Source organism: Sus scrofa, chromosome 18 (genome assembly GCF_000003025.6).
Source record: "Sus scrofa isolate TJ Tabasco breed Duroc chromosome 18, Sscrofa11.1, whole genome shotgun sequence".
NCBI lineage: Eukaryota > Metazoa > Chordata > Mammalia > Artiodactyla > Suidae > Sus > Sus scrofa.
In genome coordinates this window covers 37,816,566-37,838,617 of record NC_010460.4, presented here as the reverse complement: position 1 = coordinate 37,838,617, position 22,052 = coordinate 37,816,566, and the positions used below count along the sequence as shown (strand labels likewise).

The window sequence follows — 22,052 nt, the reverse complement described above, 5'->3', positions numbered from 1 at the left end:
GCGTGTTCCTTTGGGACCTGCTGGGTTTGTGCTTCTGTGGAAACCTTAAGAGGGGAACTTGAAAAAGGAAGTTGAAATACAATCCAAGATTCAAGGGAGAAATCTGAGCTGCAGGGACAGATCGGGGGCCTTTGGGGTAGAGATGTAAGCTAAAGCTGTGGGGCTGAGTAAGAGATAGCATGGACGCCCCAGAAAGAAGCCAGGAGACTGGCTTGTCGGGCCGGGCAGAGAGAGATGAGGGGGGTGTCCCGAGGTGCAAAGGGACAGGTGAGCGTCACCAGGAAGGGGCAGTGCCAGATTCCAGAGCGTCTCAGAAACTGAGCAAATCCTGGGGACGCCCCCAGAAAGAACCAACCCCAGGAAGTGGGATGGTTTTTAAGGGTGTTTTAGAGACACTGGTCCACATACTCTGAAGTCTGTAGTTTTTCAACTCCTCGTTTTACTTGGTGCAGTTTTATTTTGCCCTGATGCGAAAGTCACCTTACAGTTCCGTGATGGTGGAACACACAGAAGCAGAGGAGAAGCCCCCCTATAAACACACACAAGGCATGGTCACCGTCCATGACGGGAGGGCTTTCTTCTCAGAGGAAAATCAAGGTGAACAACGGAGTGGCTCATGGTGAAGCTGGGGTCAGTTGGTTTTTTTTTTTTTTTTTTTTTTTTTTTGCATTGTAATTGACTTTAACTATTGTATTAGTATCCTATGTACAACATAGTGATTCTCTGTGTTTATATGTTACGAAATGTTCACCAGGTCAATTCTAGTTACCATCTGTCACCGTACAAAGTTATTTCACTATTACTGACTGTCTCTTGGGGGTCAGTTTTTGCACGTCTCTTGGAAGCGGTGGGAAGAACAGACACGGTGTTCTTCGTCTTTTTTCCTCCGCACTTGATACTGAGCTAGTCCCCCTTGGCACCTTCCGTGCTGGTTTTACAGGGATTGAAAGGACTCTGACAGCTTGGTTTGAACTCTTTGTGGTACCAGCATGTGTGCAACAAAGAGAAGTGATGGCTGTGCGTTGAGTCCCCCGATGGTAATTGTGCCTCTCACAGGTGGACCGTTTGCTTTGTGATTCGTGGTGCCCGTGTGGCCATCCGTGTCTGCACAAACCCGGGGTTTTGAGAACATGGAGGTAAAATCTAAATGAGGCTGAGGAGTCCGGATCCCCCGTTTTCCGGCTCCTCAGGCTGCCTGCCCTGGGGACACACGCCGACCTGTGCTCTGTCTCTGCAGTTCTGTACGGAGCTGAACCAGCCAATCCTGCCCAACATCCGCAAGTGGAAGGGGCCCCGAGGATGCTGGAAGGTCGTGGTTTCCGAGACGCCCTCGACTCAGCTCCCGAAGGTAACCCTCAGCCGGGGGATGTGGATTTTCCTTTCCCCCAGTCGCAGACGCTTAATGTATTCCTTTGCCAGCATCCTTGATGTAATGCTGTATCGCTGCCCATTTTTTCGCTCTGTGCCTTTCATGTCAAAATACCCTGGTTCTCATTTCCTGTTTAGATCGGACACGGGCTGCCGCCCAGGTGGAAAGGGGAGTTTGGGTGTCGGGAGGGAAGGAGAAATCCTGTCTGGAACACATGGGGCATTTCTTTCCTTTGGCCGCATCCTCCCTTCTCCACGGTTCCCGCCTCGGCCGTTTGCAGAGAGCCCGTTGTTCGTTGACTGAACACTTCAGATTCACTGAAGTCATGCGTGGAGTATTCACTTTCTACAGTAGAAACTGTGCATGTGAAAGCTGTGGACATTTTCAGCAGATTTTAAGTTTGCATTTTCTTCCGTTGGTGTTGCCCGTATGGATTGGTTGCATCTCTGTATGTGCATTCTCACTCCTCCGTATGATGGTCAAGACTCACCTGGAATGTTCACTCTCAGTGGAGTTTTAGATTTAAAAAAAAAAAAAAAAAAGACTCCTGATAATTACTTTAGGAGTAGAAAAAATATATCATGACATAATGTTCCTGCAAATGCAGATGCCGTATTTGTATCTCTAGCGTGTTTACAAGCACACAGGAAGGGTGCTTCTCTGAGTGATAGTGAGATTTGGGGCTTTGAAGTTAGAAACGTTAATGGAGTGAATGTATGTAGTCATTTTTTGATAGGAAGCCGCTCTATGTAGCTCCTACTTTCAAGTGTGATGTAAATTTTATTTCTCTGGGTTTGGGGATATAAAATAGTTACTGCATGTGGCAGCCACTGGACACTGAAACATAGGAAATACAGCAAAATTCGGGCATATGAGGTCTTTACCATGCTAGCCTCTGGCTGTCCGTTCTCAGTCCACCTAGGAATAATAATAATACCACCTTGCTTTTTTGAAATAGTATTTGACACGTACATATAAGTTTACAGGGCTCTTACCGTCCATTTAACACGTTTTATTCATCCACTCACATCATTGGAAAGATTACTATGTGCCAGGCACCGTGTTATATGGTGAGAAAAATAGACCTAGAGACCCAGCTCTGCCTATTTTCACGCTTTGCAAGCCCAGGGGCATCCCAGCCTGAGCCGGCCAGAGCCCGGTGGAGGGACAAGCTAGGTAACCCTACTCCAGGTTGGGTGTCAAGGCCACTGGAGAACAGCATGTGACTGCACAGAGGCCAGAGTCCAAGCCACTCAGATCTCTCAGCCTCCACTCCTTCATCTGTAAAATGGGAGCAGCAGTCCCTCTCTTAACTCACAGGGGGGCTACGATTTAAAAAGATACTGTGCATTGAATGCCTGATTAATACGCTCAGGCCACCACCCAGCAGGGTACACGGGAGGTGGCAGGCTGGCCTGGCAGTGCCTGTCCCAGGCTGCAGCTGGCCCAGTCTAGCCAGTTGTTACTGGGGCCAGTTGTGGACCCAAGGGACAAAATCTTGTGGTTTCTCCAAAGATGCAGATATCTGGATTTTAGTGTGAAATTTCCGGAATTTTAAATAGACGCAGATAACTTAAAAACTATTTTAGGGAGTTCCTAGCCTAGTGCAGTGGGTTAAGAATCCAACTGCAGTGGATTGAGTCACTGCAGAGGCTCAGGTTTGATCCCTGGCCTATCATAGTGGGTTAAAGGATCCAGCCTTAGCTGCAGCTGGGTTCAGATTCAAACTCTGCTCTGGCAACTTCTACATGCCATGCATGTGACCATAAGAAAAAAATCATTTTAAACACTGTCTGGGTCTAATAGACTGTAATTGCAAGTCCCGGGTGTTCAGTCTGTACCAGAGACGAACAGGAGCGAGTGATGGTGGTGGCTGCCCTTCCTCCAGGGCCTGAAATGACCTGCAGGTGCCTTCTGCTCCGTCTCCAGTTTCTCCCCACAGCCAGAGGAGCAGCCCACAGATGAGAATGTAGGGATCTAGTCCGATGAATGGATTTGCCCAGAAGTCACCCCGCTGCTGCAGGGGGGCGCGGGGTGAGCCTAGTTAGCTCTCTCTGGTCCCAAAGCCCCCTTTCCTCCCCACATCGAGGGCAGCTGTTCTGGTCGAGGGTCCCCCTGAGCTGGGGGCGGGGGGTGGGGTGGGAAAGGCTCTCTGGAGGGTATAAGGACCCAGATGTGGAAGAAGCAGCGTGTGTACAGCCGTATGCGGCTGGGAAGGGCCGGTCCAGGAGGGGCCCACCCGAGGACCCCCAGACAGTGGGCGGTAGCAGGTGTTTAAGCAGAAGGTGGCCTGAGTGGTACTTTAGGGAGATTACCCTGGTGTCCCTGCTCAGGAAACAGTAAACGGGGGTTTAGGGGCCCCCCCTCCCCAAGCTGACAGGGCACATCACATCTCCCTCGCTTTACACCCGAGGAAACACGTCTAGGAAGAAGAGTGCCCCCCCACCAAGGTCACGTGGCTAAGAGACTTGGGGGACCCAGGTCTTCTCATTCTTCTTTTTTTTTTTTGCTTTTTAGGGCCACACTAGCGGCATATGGAAGTTCCCAGGATAGGGGTCGAATCGGAGCTGCAGCTGCTGGCCACAGCCACAGCTACAGCCACAGCCACCGCAACATGGGATGGGTGCTGCATCTGTGACCTGCACCACAGCTCACAGCAACACCAGATCTGAGCGGGTCCAGGGATGGAACCCACATCCTCATGGATACTAGTCAGGTTCACTTTCGCTGAGCCAAAAGGGGAGCTCCATTTTTTTTTTTTTCGCTTTTTAGGGCCGCAGGTGCAGCATATGGGAGTTCCCAGGCAGGGGTCATATCGGAGCAACAGCTGCCAGCCTACGCCACAGCCACAGCAGCCTTTTCATTCTTAAGCTAGTGCTCGCTCCAGTGGGTGGGCAAGTCGATCACTGTAAAACAGAACCACGTAGAACACACAGAACACCGTTCCCCCCTTCCCTCCTCTTCAGCACACGTCTGTTCCATCGCGGCGCTGAGCCCAGCAGAGTGTGTAGCTGGGACCCAAGCTGAAGCTGGGGACTCAGCAGAGGCCATTCAGGATGTGCAGTCATTTCTCCTTTTGAAACAAGCATCCCTGGCCCCTCAGATGACGCTGCTGATCCCACTGGGGCAGCCGAGCCCCCAGCAGCTGGGATGGGGCCAGGGGACAGTCTTGCCTCCTTCTATCAGGCACCCAGTGCAGCAGTGTGAAGCAGGCACATTCAGAGTGGTCCCTCCAACAGCCAGAGGTGGCAGCAGGGGGTTATTTAGCACCAGGCCCTTGACCCTGCCGCCACCACCCCATCCCTCTGCCGCACGCTTTGGTCCTCACAGCGCCTGCCCTGGGGCTCCAGACCCCTCTATGGTCCCCCATCCACCTGAGGAGGGCCCTTGACCAGTTCCAACCCATTGGGACTGTTAGCCTTGACCTCTGTTCACCCAGCGAATATTTATTGAGCTCCTCCTAGGTGCCAGGCCCTGGTTATTGTAAGCGGCAGCTCATTACTGTGCAGAATGAGCTGTGCAGAATAAGACTCCAGCCCTTGGAGCCTTATGTTTGATCCTCAGCATTGCTGTTTACCAGCTGTGGGATTTCAGGGAAGTTACTTAACCTCTCTGAGCCATCTGACAGATGGAAATGTACGTGGCTACCTCAGGGACGTGATGGTGAAAAAAGATAACTCTGCGCCTTGTCCGGGCTCCGCCACGTCCCTCCCAAAAGAGGAGCCCAGCCATATGTGTGTAAAGCCACGTGTAAAGCTTTCTGAAATCACCGGTCTGGGAAATTCGGTGGGGGGACAAGGATGAACACGCTGTGGCTTTTAGATGTGCTTTTGTCTGAGAAGCAGCCCCTGGGCACGTCACCCCAGGACCCGTTGTAGAACCTGCGGCTTCGCATCTCCTCTGGGTGCACCTGCCTCTTCCCAGCTCGGACTGAGCCCTGCGGCAGGCAGACCCCTCTGCACACTCACGCCTCGTCTTCTCCCGCAGGGGGCCGGGTTCGCGGGGTTCCTGTGGGACGTCACAGCTGGGGTGGAGCTGAGAGACGCCGCCTGGCAGGAGAGCTCGCCTGGCAACGGGCACGGGAAACCCGCCGGCCCCAGTCCCTACCTCGCAAGGTTCAAGGTACCACTCTTACCGCCGTGAGGGACCACTCCTTCTAAAGAGGAAAAGTCCATTTCTGAACTGAGAGCTAAGAAGCTCACCTTTTTGCCTTGGTCTCTGTCTCTCTCAAGGCTGGGTCAGCATGTACCCTTGGGGTGCCTTGGATGGGGAACTCGTCCATGGCAGGAACAAAAGGAATTGGGGGTGGGGGGTTCAGCTCTGGGCGAGAAGGAGATGAGGGGGCTGCTTCCCAAACCTGAAATACAGCAGAATCACCTGGAGAGATTTCCTCAAAATCAAGGATTCCTGGATGCCTCAGCCACACAGAAGGCCTTGGCATTTGTCTGGTGTTTGGGAGTCACTGGATTTGAGGGGAGCAGAACTGTTCTGAGGACCCCCTTTCTCTTCTCAGGGAGAGGGGATCCTGAGGGGTCGTTTGGGTTGGGAAGGGGCTCAGAGGAGCTTCTGGGTGGCGGGGCCAGGGCAGCCCCGTAAATGACAGCTCCAGCCTTGTTCCTGTGAAGTCATAGGGTCAGGCTAGAGTGGTCCCTTACCAGAGAGGCCAGCAAGCCTCTTGCTGGGAGTCTGGGTCACCCCACTTCTACATGTTCCAGAGTGGTTCTAGAGCCTGGGGGTGGCCACACACCCCAGCACAGTTTCTCTTTGGCGGCTCGGGGCTGGGGCAGCTCACGTGCCAGGGGCTGTGGTGCCATGGTTGGGATCAAGCCCAGGCTCGCCCCCGTCACACCTGCAGCTGCAGAGATGCTGGCGTTCCACGTGCCCACACGGGGGGTGTCTGTGGGTTGTCCTTACGGGATTGAGGTGTGAATCAGCCAGGTGTCCCAGGGTCCGTTTTCTGTGTAAACTGGCTGTACTGGCTTTGGCCAAGCAGGGCAGCAGCCAGAACCAGCCAGTGTCTTTAAGAGGCAGGCTGTTTTTCATGGCCAGTGAGAAAGGCTGTGGGGTCACGAATTATTAGCCCAAATCCTCTAAATGAAGCAGCCCCCTCGACAGACACGCAGCCTCCTGTACTTCCTGTCACATCCTAGGCCAGGCAAGTGGTAGGGACAGAGATGGGCCTCATCTCTCCAGGCTGGGTTCCCCCCTGGCCCACAGCCTTAAGGCGGTTCCCCCATGGTCAGAGCCACGGCTGCAGAGGGAGCCCTCCTTGAGGGGTGGTGATAGCCACCTGGGGTCACATCTGTAAGACAAAACTGGCAGCCTCCACTTCCTGGGGGCTCCCCCTACACCCCTCACTTCCTGGCAGTGTTTGGTTTTTGTTGCCATGACAAACGGAAGGGCAGGATTGCCAAACTCGAGCAGCTGAGCCCTGCTGCGCTGTTTGAGGGACTGAATGTGACTCCATGTGTTGGCACCTGTGCACCACAGCCTCTGCCCTGGGAACGCAGCACGGCCAAAGGGCTCAGCCAGCTTCCATCATCACGTGTTTGAAAGCAGGTGAAAGTGACCCTCAGGGCACTGGTGTCTGGAGGGGAAAGAACACAAAGGGGTGGGTGGGGGTGGGGAAAGAGGCGGGCCCAGCAGCGGGTCCTGGCAGCGGGTGGTAGGCTGGCCTGTGGGTAAGAGCCACCAGCCACTAGAGCCATTTCCTTCTTTAGAGTCGCTTAGAAAAAGCAAAAAACAAAAATTGGATCTTTCCAGAAGTACCCAATTTTCCAGGTCCTAAAGAGGAGTAGAGGGTGCACGGGTAGGACCAGATGGGTCTCGGTCCTGCTGGGGCTTCGAAACCTCTTCCATGAGCCGCCTTGCCTTCCCTCCGGGGTGAGCTAGCCCCGTGTGCTTGACTCTGCTGTGTTGGGCATGAAGCTATCCGTGGGTCGGGGGTAATGGATGCAGGCAATGAGGGCATCTCAGCCTCTCCCTGATGTTTTGTTTCCTCTTGCCCAGGTGGGAAGCCATGACTTGACCCTTGTGAACCTTCACCTGGCAGCCCTGACCCTCCCAGGGGGTGAGAACCCGAGCAAGAATCACAGCGATGGGCACCGCTGGGCTAGCTTCACCCAGACTTTGCAGGAGAGCCTGAAAGGTAGGAAACCAGCGTTCTCCCCAGTTGTTGCAGCTCCCACGTCTGCAGGGCAGGCGGAGGACGCTGATCCTGAGCGACTCTCCCGTCCCTCAGCTGCCCGTCCTGCCCACTGAGCAGTGCCCGGGAGACCACCACACCGCCTGCAGCTCAGGGAGCCCGGCTGCCCCATGCATGCAGACAGCTTTGTCTCTGTGGGTCTAGCGTGTAGGTGTCGGCTTTGTGGCTCTTCAGCCTTTTTTTTTTAAACGATAAATATTCCAAGGTAGTAGTTTTTTGCTGCTGCTATAACAAAGCCAATGCCTTAAAACAATACACAATTTTAAAAATGTTTTATTAGAGTTGATTTATAATGTTGTGTCAATTTCTGCCGTACAGCAAAGTGACCCAGTCATACACACACACATACACACACACACACACATATATACACACACACACACACATATATATATTCATTTATTATATTACCTTCTTCATGATCTATCCCAGGTGACTGGATGGAGTTTTCTGTGCTATACTCTAGCACCTCCTTGCTTATCCATTCTAAGTGTAATAGTTTGCATCGACTAACCCCAAACTCCCCGTCCATCCTTCTCCTTCCCTCTTCCCCCTTGGCAACTGTAAGTGTGTTCTCCATGTCTCTGAGTCTGTCTCTGCTTTATAGTTAAGTTCTTTTGGCCATATTTTAGATTCTACATATAAGCGATATCATATGCTATTTGTCTTTCTCTCCCTGACTGACTTCACTTAGTATGAGAATCTCTAGGTCATCCATGTTGCTGCAAAGGACATTCTTTCACTCTTTTTATGGCTGAGTAATATTCCACTGTGTATATGTACCATATCTTCTTAACCCATTCATCTGTCAATGGACGTTTAGGTTGTTTCCATGTCTTCACTATTGTGAACAGTGGGGCAGTGAGCATAGGGGTGCATGTATCTTTTTGAATTCTGGTTTTGTCCAGATATATGCCCAGGAGTGGGATTGCTAGCTCATATGGCAGTTCTATATTTGGTTTTCTGAGGAACCTCTACACTGTTTTCCATAGTGGTTGTGCTCATTTACATTCCCACCATCAGTGTAGGAGGGTTCCCTTTCCTCCATACCCTCTCCAGCCTTTGTTATTTGTGGACTTACTAATGATGGCCATTCTGGTCAGGGTGGGGTGGTACCTCATGGTAGTTTTGACTTGCATTTCTGTAATGACTAGTGATGTTGAGCATCTTTTCATGTGCCCCCTGGCCATGTGCATGTCTTCTTCGGAGAAATGTCTACTTAGGTCTTCTGCCCATGCTTTGATCTTCAGCTTCTTTTGGATGGAAAAGATTGGGGGAAGATATTAAGTGATGAGGCCCTCCCACATGACAACTCATCCTGGGCTCTGCTGCCCCAGGTATGCCCCCATGTTGGTGCCCCTTGCGGGTCTGCACATGCCCTTCTCGTGAAAGAGAGCCAGTTGGTGCCGTGGTGGGAAAGTCCTGTTCTCCCTGGTGGGATGCAGGGACTCAGGAATCCCTGAAGCTGACAGAGAAACTGGGTTTTAATCTTAGCTCCTTTGGCAGTTATAGGGCATCAGGCCGGTCACTGCCTCTCAAGCCCCCATCTGATGGGGGACCAGCGATGTGACCCCTAGCCTGGGAACCTCCATATGCTACAGGTACAGCCCTAAAAAGACAAAACAACAACAAAAAAGAAATTTACTGTCTTAACCATCGTTTATCGTACAGGTCAGTCGTATTAGGTGCATTTACAGTTTCCCAACCGTCACCACCATCTACCTCTAGAACTTTTTCATCTTCCAAACTGAAACTCTGTTTCCATTAAACACAAACTCCTCATTCCCCCTTTTCCCCCAAACCCTAACAACCCTGTGAATGGACGACTCTAGGTATCTCACATAAGTAGACTCTCAGACTGTTTGTCCTTCGGCTAGCTTATTTTGCTCACCTTATGTCTTCATGGTTTGTGGTGTCAGCGTTTCCTTTCCTTTTAGGGCCCAGTGCTATTCCCTTCCTCAGTCAGTGGACACGCGGGTTGTTTCCAGCTCTTGGCTGTTGTGAATCACTGTGAATAATGAACCTGGGTATGCCGCTGACCTCTGAACCAGGAGGTGCTGTGACCCGCATTCCCCTTAAATTACGAATCTTTGCAGTTCCCATTGTGGCGCAATGGAAACAAATCCGACTGGGAACCATGAGGCTGCGAGTTCAATCCCTGGCTTCACTCAGAGGGTTAAAGATCTGGCGTTGCCGTGAGCTGTGGTGTAGGTTGCAGACATGGCTTGCTGTGGCCATGGTGTAGACTGGCAGCTAGAGCTCCGATTCGACCCCTAGCCTGGGAAGCTCCAAACGCCGCTGTGGCCCTAGAAAAGAAAAGAAAACAAAACAAAACAAAAATGATGAACCTTTGGGCTAAAAAAAAAGTCAGAAGGTTATTTAGGTTGAGATCTTTTACCCAAGAGTTTCTAACCTATGAAAAATGATGACTTGATAGCTTTTAAATCTGTGGACATTTCCCTTGTTCTCAAACTCAGGCTTCGGCTTTTCCTTACACGGAAGCACTGAACAAAGTACGCCAGTTCCCACCTTCTCTGATAACCTCAGGCCCTCGCTGTTTTTTCTGATAGCCAGCCAGGCATCCAGTTTATGTCAGAAAACCTGGGCAGGGTATTGTTTCGAGGTGCCAGGGGACTATTGACCCACATCTGACTCGGCCTTGACGTGCCCAGGTAGGGACAGTGACTCATGTCCCTGCCACCCCCTGCTTATAACTAACATCGACCTCATTGCTGCCGGCGACGCGGCAGAGCCGGGATTCGGGAAGCGCTGCAGCCCAGAGGCCGGCGAGGCTAAATCGATGCGCAGAGGCAGGCGGTTCAGCCGAAACAAAGGCTGAGTCTTTATTCCACAGGCGTCTTCCTATCAGGGCAAACAGAGCCATCGATTAGCAGACGCTGGGCCTTTCTGCCCTCGTCTGGAATGTGCACCCCGTTGACGTCGGCGGGGGCGGATCCCCATTCTCTGCTGGAACTCAGCCCCGGGTGGGGCCTGCTCTGCAAACCAGCAGGAGTGACACAGGGCGGAGAGGGGCTCGGCCTCCAGGGAAGACCTGCCCCCACTGGGGACCAGCTCCTGAGACCCTACGTCTAGAGGCTCTGAGGAAATCGGCCCTGCGCGTTCTCCCCTCACTTCTGGAAACTAAGAAAACAATTAAGGAGCCCACCCTGGTGAACGGCCCTTTAGGAGAATTCAGGCCCATGCATATCTGTGGCCTCTAAAGAAGACTGGAGTTCCCGTTGTGGCTCAGTGGGTTAAGAACCCAACATAGTATCCGTGAGGATGCAGGTTCAAACCCTGGCCTGGCTCAGTGGGTTAAGGATCCGGTGTTGCCGCGAGCTGTGGTGTAGGTCACAGATGTGGCTCAGATCCTGTGTTGCTGTGGCTGTGGTGTAGACATACAGCTGACGCTCCAGTTTGGCCCCTAGCCCAGGAACCTCTGTATGCCTCAGGTGTGCTGTAAAACAAAAAGAGAGAGAGGAAGAAGATGAGTTGTAAGAAACCTGGATGATTCAGTTCAAAAAGAGTTGTGTCAGAGTTCCCATCGTGGCTCAGTGGAAACAAATCTGACTACCATCCATGAGGACGCAGGTTCGATCCCTGGCCTCACTCACTGGGTTAAGAATCTGACGTTGCCATGAGCTGTGGTGTAGGGCACAGAGGCATGGCTGTGGCTGTGGCATAGGCTGGCAGCTGCAGCTCGGATTCAACCCCTAGCCTGGGAACCTCCATATGCCGAGGGTGCGGCCCTAAGAAGACAAAAGACAAAGAAAAAAAAAAGAGCTGTGTTGTCATCCCTGACATTACACAGAGCTGAGTTTATTGGTCCTTGGCACCAGCGTCTCTCCTGGTTTCGGAATTGTCTTTTCCAGTCCAAACTTTATAGGCTTGCATCCCCGTGAAAAAAGCTCTACGTGGGAACCTTCTGCCTCCATCTTTCTTAATATCCGTTTTCCGTGATATTCAGTAAATGTAGCATCTTTCTCTTCTTTCTTTTCAAAAATACCCTGCACTTTAAATCTGAGGTTTTTCTCGTCTCTCTGTCACCATTTATTCCACACGTGTGGATCGAGGGTCTGCCAGGCAGCAGGCTCTGCTCCAGGCATGGGGGGCTTTTCTGTTCTCGCTCTTTGTTAAGAGCCCTGGGTTTGAGAGCTGCCTGGGGGATGTGAGCAAACCCTTCCACCTCTCAGGGCCTGATACCCTGCGAGGGCTCAGCAGAGGGTCATGAGCCCTGGCCACGTGTAACTTGTCAGTAGTAATATTCTCTAGTTGGCTTTCCTGTGGGAAGTTGGCACTGATTTCTCAAGACAGCTTGGTTGGGCTTGCCCTGCTCTGGGTGCCAAGGTAGCTGTGATCTAGCAGGAGGGATTACATCTCTGTGGGTCACACTGTGACTGCGGAAAAGGCTTCTGTCCCTCGCGCCCCCTGGAGGAGGCGGTCACGGGCAGGGCACGAGTGCCCTCTGCTGGTAGCTTTGTGTTATTTCCCTTTCAATTTCTTTCTCCAGCCATTATTACTGAAGCACATTTGCATCAAGGAAAAAGATTTGCTGAGGGTCTCAGATGCATTTGGCCCTCGTTTATGAACTGCTTTCCTTAAAGCTTCCCTTGAAGGGTGTGACAAGAATGCCGTTCCCTGCGGTAACCTGGCTCCACTGAAGGGAACCTCGAGACAGGAAGTGACGGTCCAGTTGGGCCGTCAGTGGGAATCCCAGGGAATGTAGCTAGGCCATCTGGCCTTCCTGAATGATCTACTCACTTTGGAAAAGACTTCACAACTATCTCACTTACTCTAGTAAATCAAACTCTGACAGAAATGTTGAAATACTTTAAAAAGAAAAGCTTTCCACTTTGTCTGAGTCTCCTCGGGCCACCATGACAAAATGCCACAGACTGGGTGGCTTCGACAACAGACACTTGCTTTCTCACAGTTCCAGAGGCTGGAAGGTCCATGATCAAGGTGTGGGCGGGGTTGGTTTCTTCTCCTTGACTTGTAGAGGCCGACTTCTCCCTGCATCTCCATGAGGTCTCCTCTGTGCTCCTTAAGTGTTTGTTGAGCTTTTGTTAAATATCTAAGTGTGACTTTTAAGCCTTCTATGCTGTGAGATTTGGAACCCATGATCCAGAACAACAGTGATCTCTGCATCACATCTCCAGATGTGTCACTGACCTACCCTTAAAGTTGCAGGGAAGAGGCGGGGTTTTGCGCAAGGAATTTGGAAAAATTGGGAGAATAACTTTGGGGAGTCAAATGAGAGTCCTCCTCCCGCTCAAAGGAGCTGTGATCAGTGTTGGTTTATTTCACCTCATTCATTCCTGACTTTCTTTCTTCTACTTCCAGGAGAAAAAGATGTGATCGTCTTAGGGGATTTCGGCCAGGGGCCAGACAGCAGTGACTACGACATCTTGAGGAAGGAGAAATTCCACCCCCTGATCCCCGCGCACACCTTCACCAACATCAGCACCAAGAATCCTCAAGGCTCGAAGACGCTGGACAACATCTGGATCAGTAAAAGCTTAAAGAAGGTTTTCACAGGTAAAGCATAAGTGCTGTTCAGAAACCAGTAAGAGACACCCGTCTGAACTGATGCTTTCAGATCATTTGGTCTGAATAAAAGCCACAAGCGAATTTCCCTCCTCTGTGGGCCTCTTTTGGGGTTAACTTTTAGGTGGCTGTATTCAAACAGAGCCACTTTAAGAGTGAAGGAGGGTGTGAAAAATAATGAAAGGCACTCACTGATCTGCAGCGGGGGAAGGCAAGTGTGTCCTGGACAGACCTCGTTCTGAGCTGAGACAGTTTGCACAGGCAGACAGGATGGCTGGGGGGGTCTTGTCGGGGAGCCCACCCCACCGCTGCCGGCTGGCCTATGACCTCCCAGCCCCCAGCCTGACCTCTGGGTCCCTCTCCCCTCTGCCTCCAGGTCACTGGGCTGTCGTGAGAGAAGGCCTCACGAACCCTTGGATTCCAGACAACTGGTCCTGGGGCGGAGTGGCTTCGGAACACTGCCCCGTGCTCGCCGAGTTTTACACGGAGAAGGACGGCAGCAGGAAGGAGGGCCCTCGGAACAGCAGCGGGGTCACCCTAGAGCCAAGTGAGGCCAACATTAAGCACGAGCGATGATGACGCCAAGTCGGTTTTCCACCCGCAACCCCGGAGGCGAGGAGCTCGCCCTCCGGGTGAAGATGCAGAGCCCGAGCTCCGGCCTCAGCCCCGGCCTCGCCCGCCTGCGCCCTGTGTGGACCTCTCTGGACTCTCAAGGAAGGAGCCCGTCCGGCCCTCGAGGAGCCGGATGCTCACATCAGAAGCCCAGGGGAGACCCGGAATATCTTCTCTCTGCCGATGCCGCCAACCGGGGTGCCCCCGGCGGCCCCCCCGCTCCTGGACAGCAGCGCCGTTGGAGGCTCAAGGCGGAGAGAGACGCTCCGCCAGCAGGACCTGCCCGGCAGTGCCCGGAGCCCTCGTTTCTGACCACCCGTCTGCGATGTTCCGGCTGCAAATTCCATACAGCTTTTAACTTGAGCACGCTCCTCAGATATTTTGAGTGGTGATTTTTAGTTTTGTTTGGAACAAAATAAACAAGAGATGAACCTACGTGGCTGCAGTGAGAGCCTTGTGTGTGTGGGGGGGGGTGCCCCTGCCGTACGTGTTTGGTGCCCCCTTCTGATGCCTCTGGGGGGGCTCTGGGCTGCGGGTCCTGAACACGATGCACCCTCACCCCCCAGGAGCATGTCCATTTTACATCCTTACCTTGAGACCTTGCAAAGGCGCCTGTCCCACCGCGCTGAGCCCCCGAGACGGCAGTGAGATCTTTATATCACCTCCTCCCTCCGTCCCGTCCTCCATCCTCGGACCCCTCTGCCGACCGTCTGTTACTTGAAGCATCCTTTGTGCCTCCAGACGCAGCGTCGGTTTCCCGGTGCGGGACGAGGATCCCATCATAACGTCCTCTCCACCCTGCTTTCCTGCTCCCCCCTGTTCCCTTCCGGTTTCCCAGCCTTGATTCCGAGGACTAGCTGTTGATTCTGGAGCCCCAGGAAGCTAAGCCCGGGAGCACCAAGGGAGGGAGAGCCCCTCTCGGGGGTGGGTGTTGGGGGAGCGTGAAGCCCGTGTTAACGGCCACCAGCCACCCTGCCCATCCCCAGACCAGGTTCTCCCGGAGGTCCCCGTGAGGCCAGGATTGTAATGGCCATTTCTCAGCCGAAGAAACTGAACTTCACTTCCGAAGATCTCACAACCAGTACGTGTCCAGCCAGGATCCACACTCAGTCCAGAGCCCACGTCCACGGGTCAGCCCGATGCTGCCAACACTGTGAGTGTCAGTACTGAGCGATTGTGTCACCATCACCACCCGTGTGAATGCCGTGGCTTGTTGGGCCCGGGCCTGCATGGGGAGTGAAAGGGGCCTGTTGTCCACTAAAGGCCACCTTTGGTGCCACCTGGCTCCATAGAGCATCACTGGTTGTGGGTGGGAAGGGAGCCCTTTTCTGGGGGCTCTGAGGGCACCTGGGCATCAGCCATGCCTGCTCCAAGGGGGCATCTCTCCACAGGAGGCCCGGAACCTGTGCTGGCTGAGCCTGGACCAACAGCAGCCCAGTTAGTGTGCAAAGTCGTGGCAGGTAGGAAAGGCTGCTCGGCTGCTAAGCTGATCTTTGTTTGATGCTTCCTCTAAAGTGAAAACCTCTACCTGCATTCACCAGCAAGATGCCTTAAGTCCTTTTAGCCTTATTTGCTGCAGATTTTTGCAGCAAAACTGGAAAGCCTTCTTAAGTGAGAAGAGGGGGATTAAAAAATCCAATTAGATGACCTTTGTGAGGGTCATTTGATTTGAGCTGGAGGCTGGAGAGCTGAATTGCAGCAGCTGCACTTCTCATGCAGGGTGGGCTCAGGCTTTTTGCTGCAAACATCCAGCACTGGCCTGTCCTCAGAAGCAACTGGTCTTGTCTCAGGCATTTTCTTTTTGGGTTTTTCATTTGATGGGTTTGCTTTTTTTTGGATCATTGTCTTTATGTAATAGACTTTTATTTTTAAGAGTGGTTTGGGATTTATAGAAACTTTGAGCAGAAAGTCCCCCCCATACAGTTTCCCCATTACTAACATCTCGCATCAATGTGGTACATGTGTTACTACTGGTTAACAGATAACAGTACCCTATATATATTTTTTTTTTTTTGGTAATTTATAGGGCTGCATTCATGGCATATGGAGGTTCGCAGGCTAGGAGTCTAATTGGAGCTGTAGTCACTGGCCTACACCACAGCTACAGCAACGTGGGATCCGAGCCGCGTCTGCGACCTACACGGCAGCGCCGGATCCTTAACACACTGAGCGAGGCCAGGGATTGAACCTGCGTCCTCATGGGTACTAGTCAGATTCATTTCTTCTGAGCCCTGATGGGAACTCCTCAGTACACTGTTTTAACTGAGGCCATCATTTACTTGAGGGCTCAGTCTATGCACACTCTGTGGGTTTTGACAAATGTATAATGACTTGTACCCACAATACAGTAACCTAGAAAGTAGTGTCTCTGATCTAAAAAGGCCCTGTGCTCCACCTGTTCATCCCTCCCCCGCCCCCAGCCACCATGGATCTTTCTGCCCTCTCCCTAGTTTTGCCTTTTCCAGAAGGTCGAGTCTTTGCAAACTGGCTTCTTCACTTAGCCTGCATTTATGGTGCCTCAAGATCCGATAGCTGTTTCTTGTTACTGATGAACAATACTGCATTATATGGAATTTATCTGCCCCTTAGCGTTGTTTCTCCTGGAGTTTCCTCCTCCCACTCCCTCTCCACAAATTCCTGATTCTACCTCTCTCTTCGCTCTTTCCTCCCTTCTACCTTCCAGGCTTGCTGGAGAAGGGGCCCAACTGTGAAGCCACTTTGCTGAAGCCTAGAGGTTCCCCTGATGCTGAGCTGGGTTTCTGGAAGCGGGGCTGGGGAGTGAAGGAATTAAGGAAACCCTGAAAGCTGCCGGACGCCCTTCTGCACCTGCTCCAGTGGCGCCTTCTCTCCTGGGCACTGTCCCCCCAGGGAGCTCTGTGATCAGAGAGCCCCACCCTCTGTGCAGGAGCCGCGCAGCAGGGCCCGCAGCCGCCTCGACTCCGCTGCACCAGCCCCGCCCTAACAACACTTAGCGAGGTAACTCAGAGAAGGGCCAGAAGCCCTCCTGAGCCTCAAATAATAGGCCTCCCTCCTTGCTGCCGTGGGGACGTCCCGAAAAGCAAAACAAAAAGGGGGCCCTCTGAGGGCTGCCTTTCTCCAAAGCCGGAGGGACGTTGTTCTCTTTGTGCGTCTCTGATCTGATGGTGGGAGTTCTCCTCTCCTGCAGATGCGACATCCCAACCTAGACATCGGAGTGTCAGAGTCTCATCACCCAGCCTGGCCGAGGTCTCCACCATCCGTGGACAGGAGGTAAGTGCACGTCACCTGAGGCCACCACAGGGCTTGTTTTCGGAGGAAAGGGGTGAATGGCTGCCACACCATTCACTCCCCTTAACCTGGCTCCCGTCCTCACACGTTCTTGCCCACAGCTCAGCTCCTCAAAGCACTTTACACTTTGACCCACTTTATTCCCCAGAAGAGTCCACCAAAATGGGTCCTGCTATCATTTGTGGTTCCTTTCACAGATGAGGAAACTGAGGCCCGGAGACGGTGACAGAGAAGGGTCGTCAGCTAGGAGTGGCAGAGCGGAGAGGAGCCAGGCCATCAGATGCCAGTGTCACACGTGCCTCACTGGGCTCCTGCTGGAGTTCTGCTCAGTGCTTCCGCTGGCCTTAGCTGGATGCAAACTCACACCACAGACATCAAGTGGGGGCACGTCTCACCCGAGGGACCCAGGAGGGGGGGTCCCTGATCGGTAACCACAGGCCCAGGTGTGGAGCCAGCCGACCTGGCTGCAGAGTCCCAGCTCTGGTGACTGAGCTGCGGGCCCCTCTGCACGTTCTGCTTGTCAGCTGGGTCCCAGGTTTCTTATTTGTTAAATGACCATGGAACAAACCCCTCAGGATTGCAGAGACTGAATAACATGTATAAAGTTCTTAGCACACTGACCCCAGGGCCCAACTCCGGGGTCGGGGAACCGTTTACCGTGACACATGGTGAGAGTTCAGGAAGCAGTTTAAAATTTTTTTTTAAGGAGTTCCCGTCGTGGCGCAGCGGTTAACGAATCTGACTAGGAACCATGAGGTTGCGGGTTCGATCCCTGCCCTTGCTCAGTGGGTTAACGATCCGGCGTTGCCGTGAGCTGTGGTGTAGGTTGCAGACGCGGCTCGGATCCCGCGTTACTGTGGCTCTGGCATAGGCCGGCGGCTACGTCTCCGATTAGACCCCTAGCCTGGGAACCTCCATATGCCGCAGGAGCAGCCCAAGAAATGGCAAAAAATAAAAAAAAAAATTTACATTTTTATCCTCGGAGACTCTCTGTTCCCTCAAATGGAACGGGAGCTTTGTGATTTCCCAACAGTATGTCATCCTGGACTGTCACTGGTCCAGCTGGGCCCATAGAAATAAGGATCCTCACGCGGCGGAGCCTGTCACGTGGATGCTGATCATCTGGCCCGCGTTTCAATGAAAAAGACGCAAAGGGCTCCCTAATCCGAGGCTGCGCTTCATGGCTCCCCCTGGTGGGGAAACGTGGTAAGACACACAGTAAACAATCTTCCAGGGATGGCGCCTGGAATTTGTTTTGCGTTGACAGATGGCAGATGGACTAGTCTCCCAGAAGCAGTAAGAGCTGAACTCAGATATAGCATCTTACCTGGCATCATCGCTGGACCAATGGTGGGCACATTTAGCCTTAGAAAGTCTCGATTCCCAGCCGGGCTGCAAAATGATGGAGCCCTTCCCCCGCAGGGCGTGAGGCTGTGCAAACAGCTGGCTGGTCCGCTGCCAGCGCCCCGCCTCCTTGGCTCGTCCCTGCCTGCGCCTGTGAGCCTTTAGCCCAGAGGCAGGATGTTCTTAAAACTTACAGAATTAAAAGCTCAAGTTTGCTAGAAGCGTTAGGATTAATTATAAGATTAATTAATAATCGGATGGTCTACCTTCCCCCTGTACAGTGAATATGAGAGGATTGGTAGAGCTTAAAATCCAAAAAAGATGCTTAAATTTACAAACTGTGGCTAGGTGTCGAAGCTAGACTATGGGAACTTAGGGGTTTGTGGCATTTCCTACTTTTGTATGTTTTAAACATTCCATAATATACAATGAAATAAATGCATAAATAATAAAAGGCCCGAGCCAAAAAAGAGACGTCAAACATTTATACTTTTCAGCAGAATAAATACTGCATTTCACTGTGGACCAGGTGTGCTAAAGTCCTCACAGCAGAGGTGGAAACATGTGGACGAGATTAACTCCTATAATTCTTTCTCTTTCTGCCATTGCCCGAAGTGGTATTTTGCTAGGAAGAAGTCACCAAAAGTGAGTGCGCGTTTAATTCTAGAATGGGGAAATTAAAATGCATGTATTTGGAGGGTAAATTAGTCGTACCAGAGAGAAGAAAGGGGTCTTTAAAAGCCTTGGGCTGCTTCTCATTCATTACACATGGTGCACCCACCAGGCTGGGCCTTGGGGGTGGGTGGGGGAAGAGGAAGGAGGGCCCTCCCTTCCAGGGCCTCTGGGCTGTGGTCCTGGGCTGTGCGTGTCTCCACCGTGCCACCCCTGCAGCCTCAAAGGCCTGGATGTATGGGATCCCTGTATTCTCCACTGTTCCTCTTGGTGAGGCTGGAAGGAGGCGGCAGGGTCTCCTCTGAAAAGGTAGCCAGCAGGGATCTGAGAGCCAGGCCGTTAGGAAGCTCATGGCTCCATTTTGACTCTGGAAGCCTCATGCAGCAGCCAGACAAAGCAATTCATTCCTGCATCTTCCATCTTGTAAGAAAACCACGAGCCCCCTAATAAAACAGAACCCTGAGCCCCCAGGCTGGTGGTACCTGGAGACGGTGCTCCACGCAAGAGGGCCAGACCCTTCCTGCCCAGCTCTCTGCCCGTTTCCCCCCTGCTGCTGCCCGCTCACCACTGGAGTTCCCCCCCGCCACCGCACAGGTGAGCTCAGGATCAGCAGGTCAATCAGGCTTCACCAATGGCATAGGAGGCAAACGAACAACCCAGGGAATCGCAGATGCTGGTTCCTGTGGCCCATAAGATAGAGCTTCCTCATCTTCAGCTTGTGGGGGAGATGGGGGTCTCCAGCTGCCCCTGCCCCTTGGGAAGACACTTGGGTAGATCTGGACACCCTGCAGGAAGTCCAGAGGACAGGGCAGCCAGCATGAGGTCTCCTTGCCCATCCGAGGCTCCATCTACTGCCTGGCACCTGGTCCCTTTCCGGGTCGATAGGCCCCAGGGCTGTCTGTTTCCTGGAAGGAGCCCCGCCCCACCCACAGGGGTGTGCACTTAGCCTGATTTCAGCTGAGGCCGGGCAGGCGCAGGGCAGTGAAGGTGGGGAGGCTTTCCTGGCAGGAGGAAGGAAGGGCCTGGAGGGCAACGGCGGCGCCTGCCCCCTTGGGCATCCCACGCCAGGCCAGGTGACTTACGCAGCCAACTTCAGGACATTCTTCAAGGATTCGAGGCCAACACCATCGCCTTCATCTTACAGCAACCCACCTGGTCGCCTAGCTGGTAAGTGACAAAGTCAGAATTCCAGCTCAGCTCTGTCTGAATCCAAAAGCCGCGTTTTTAAAGTTCTTTAGGGGACAGGCTCATAATTTTATAGCAGAGCCCGCACTTGCACAGCAGAGATATAAAGCGCTCTGGGAATCCGAGGAAGGAAATATGCTTTCACCTGGGGGCAAATCTAAGGGGCCTTCCTGGGGGGGGTTGTCTCAGAGCTGGGACTTGAACGGGCGGGAGTAGGGATGCAGGGGACGAGCAGGAGACGGCATTCTGGGCAGGGGGGCTGAGGGCAAGGGTTCAGTACAGGCCACTCTGGCGTGAGAGTTCACAATGTGTTGTGGGGAGAAGACTAAACGGAAACCGAGGCCAGATCTTAAAAGGCGGCAGGTGAAGGAGCTGGGAGGCTGTTCTGCCGGCTTTGTGCGAAGCAGAGGAAGAGGCTGCAGCAGCAGTCAGGGAGCCTGGCTTGTGGCTAGACCATAATAAACTCCATGAGAGCTAGAGCCACATCCATCTGGGGTAATCCTTGTGCTGACTCACCTGGAAAGGGGGGTCATTTTATCCATGTCAGGGGTGTCGTAGGCAGAATTGAGGTCGGGCTTTAGGCACTAAAAATGCAGCCTGGAGCACAGGACTGCTCACAGGTGGACAGAGCCGGCCAGCTGTGGGCCCTTCCCGGCTTCTCACACAGTCCCACCCAGCATAGCTAACGGTAACCTTGAGGTTCCCAAGAACTTGATCTTTGTTGGGTTAAGGGGAAAAAAAATCAGTAAAAGACCAGGTTTGGGGAAAGATGCTGAGCTATGTTTTAAACAAGTTGAGCCCGAGCAGCTGTAGGACAAGGGTCCAGGCAGCGGGATTATATGAGGAAACCTGCCCTTCCCGCATCTTCTATCATTGGGTTCCTGAGTCCTCTCAAGGCTGGGCCAGGGAGTTCCTGTTGTGGCTCAGCTGGTTAAGAACCCAACCAGTATCCATGAGGATGTAGGTTCAATCCCCAGCCTCACTCAGTGGGTTAGGGATCTGGCATTGCCGTGAGCTGTGGTGTGGGTCACAGATGTGGCTCGGATCTGGTGTTGCTGTGGCTGTGGTGTAGGCTGGCAGCTGATTGGACCCCTAGTCTGGAAACTTCCATATGCCACAGGTGTGGCCCTAAAAAGAAAAGAGAAGAGAAAAAAAAAAAAAAAGGCTGGGACAGGCCTCCGCCAGGACACACATGGTCAAGATACTGTGGTTTCAGGGAGTTCCCGTCGTGGCGCAGTGGTTAACGAATCCGACTAGGAACCATGAGGTTGCGGGTTCAGTCCCTGCCCTTGCTTGCTGAGCTGTGGTGTAGGTTGCAGACGCGGCTCGGATCCCGCGTTGCTGTGGCTCTGGCGTAGGCCGGTGGCTACAGCTCCGACTAGACCCCTAGCCTGGGAACCTCCATATGCCGCGGGAGCAGCCCAAGAAATAGCAACAACAACAACAAAAAGACAAAAAGACAAAAAAAAAAAAAAGATACTGTGGTTTCAGGCCTATGTACAGGGCCAGGCTGGGCTCATCTAGAAGAGCTGGGAGAACTCTAGTCCACTCTTGGAGATAATGACCGTGACGGATGATGATTTATGGAGGACGGGAATCATGTTACCTTGTGTTATGGGTTGAATTATGTCCCCCAAAAGCTTTGTTGAAGTCCTCACCCCCAGGACCTCACAATGTGACCCTATTTAGAAGTAGGGTCCGGGTCCTCATAAGAGGGGGAGACAGGAACACACAGAGAGCAGGCCACGTGGTGATGGGGGCAGAGAATGAGGTGGCAAGCCAAGGATCCCAACCGCAGAAGCTGGAAGAGGCAAGGAGGGGGTCCCCCCACTATGGGTGTCCGAGCACGCA

The 22,052-nt window shown here is 52.8% G+C and overlaps 1 protein-coding gene across 1 annotated transcript in view; it reads left to right on the top strand.

Annotated features, from left to right (window-relative positions):
* EEPD1 (endonuclease/exonuclease/phosphatase family domain containing 1) overlaps positions 1-14,168 on the top strand; it is a 124,406-nt gene extending 110,238 nt beyond the window's left edge. The window contains exons 4-8 of the mRNA XM_013985720.2: positions 1,238-1,348; positions 5,357-5,491; positions 7,379-7,517; positions 12,918-13,112; positions 13,498-14,168. Coding sequence (XP_013841174.2) covers positions 1,238-1,348; positions 5,357-5,491; positions 7,379-7,517; positions 12,918-13,112; positions 13,498-13,697 — 780 coding nt within the window. The 3' untranslated portion in view covers positions 13,698-14,168. The remainder of the gene's footprint in view (positions 1-1,237; positions 1,349-5,356; positions 5,492-7,378; positions 7,518-12,917; positions 13,113-13,497) is intronic.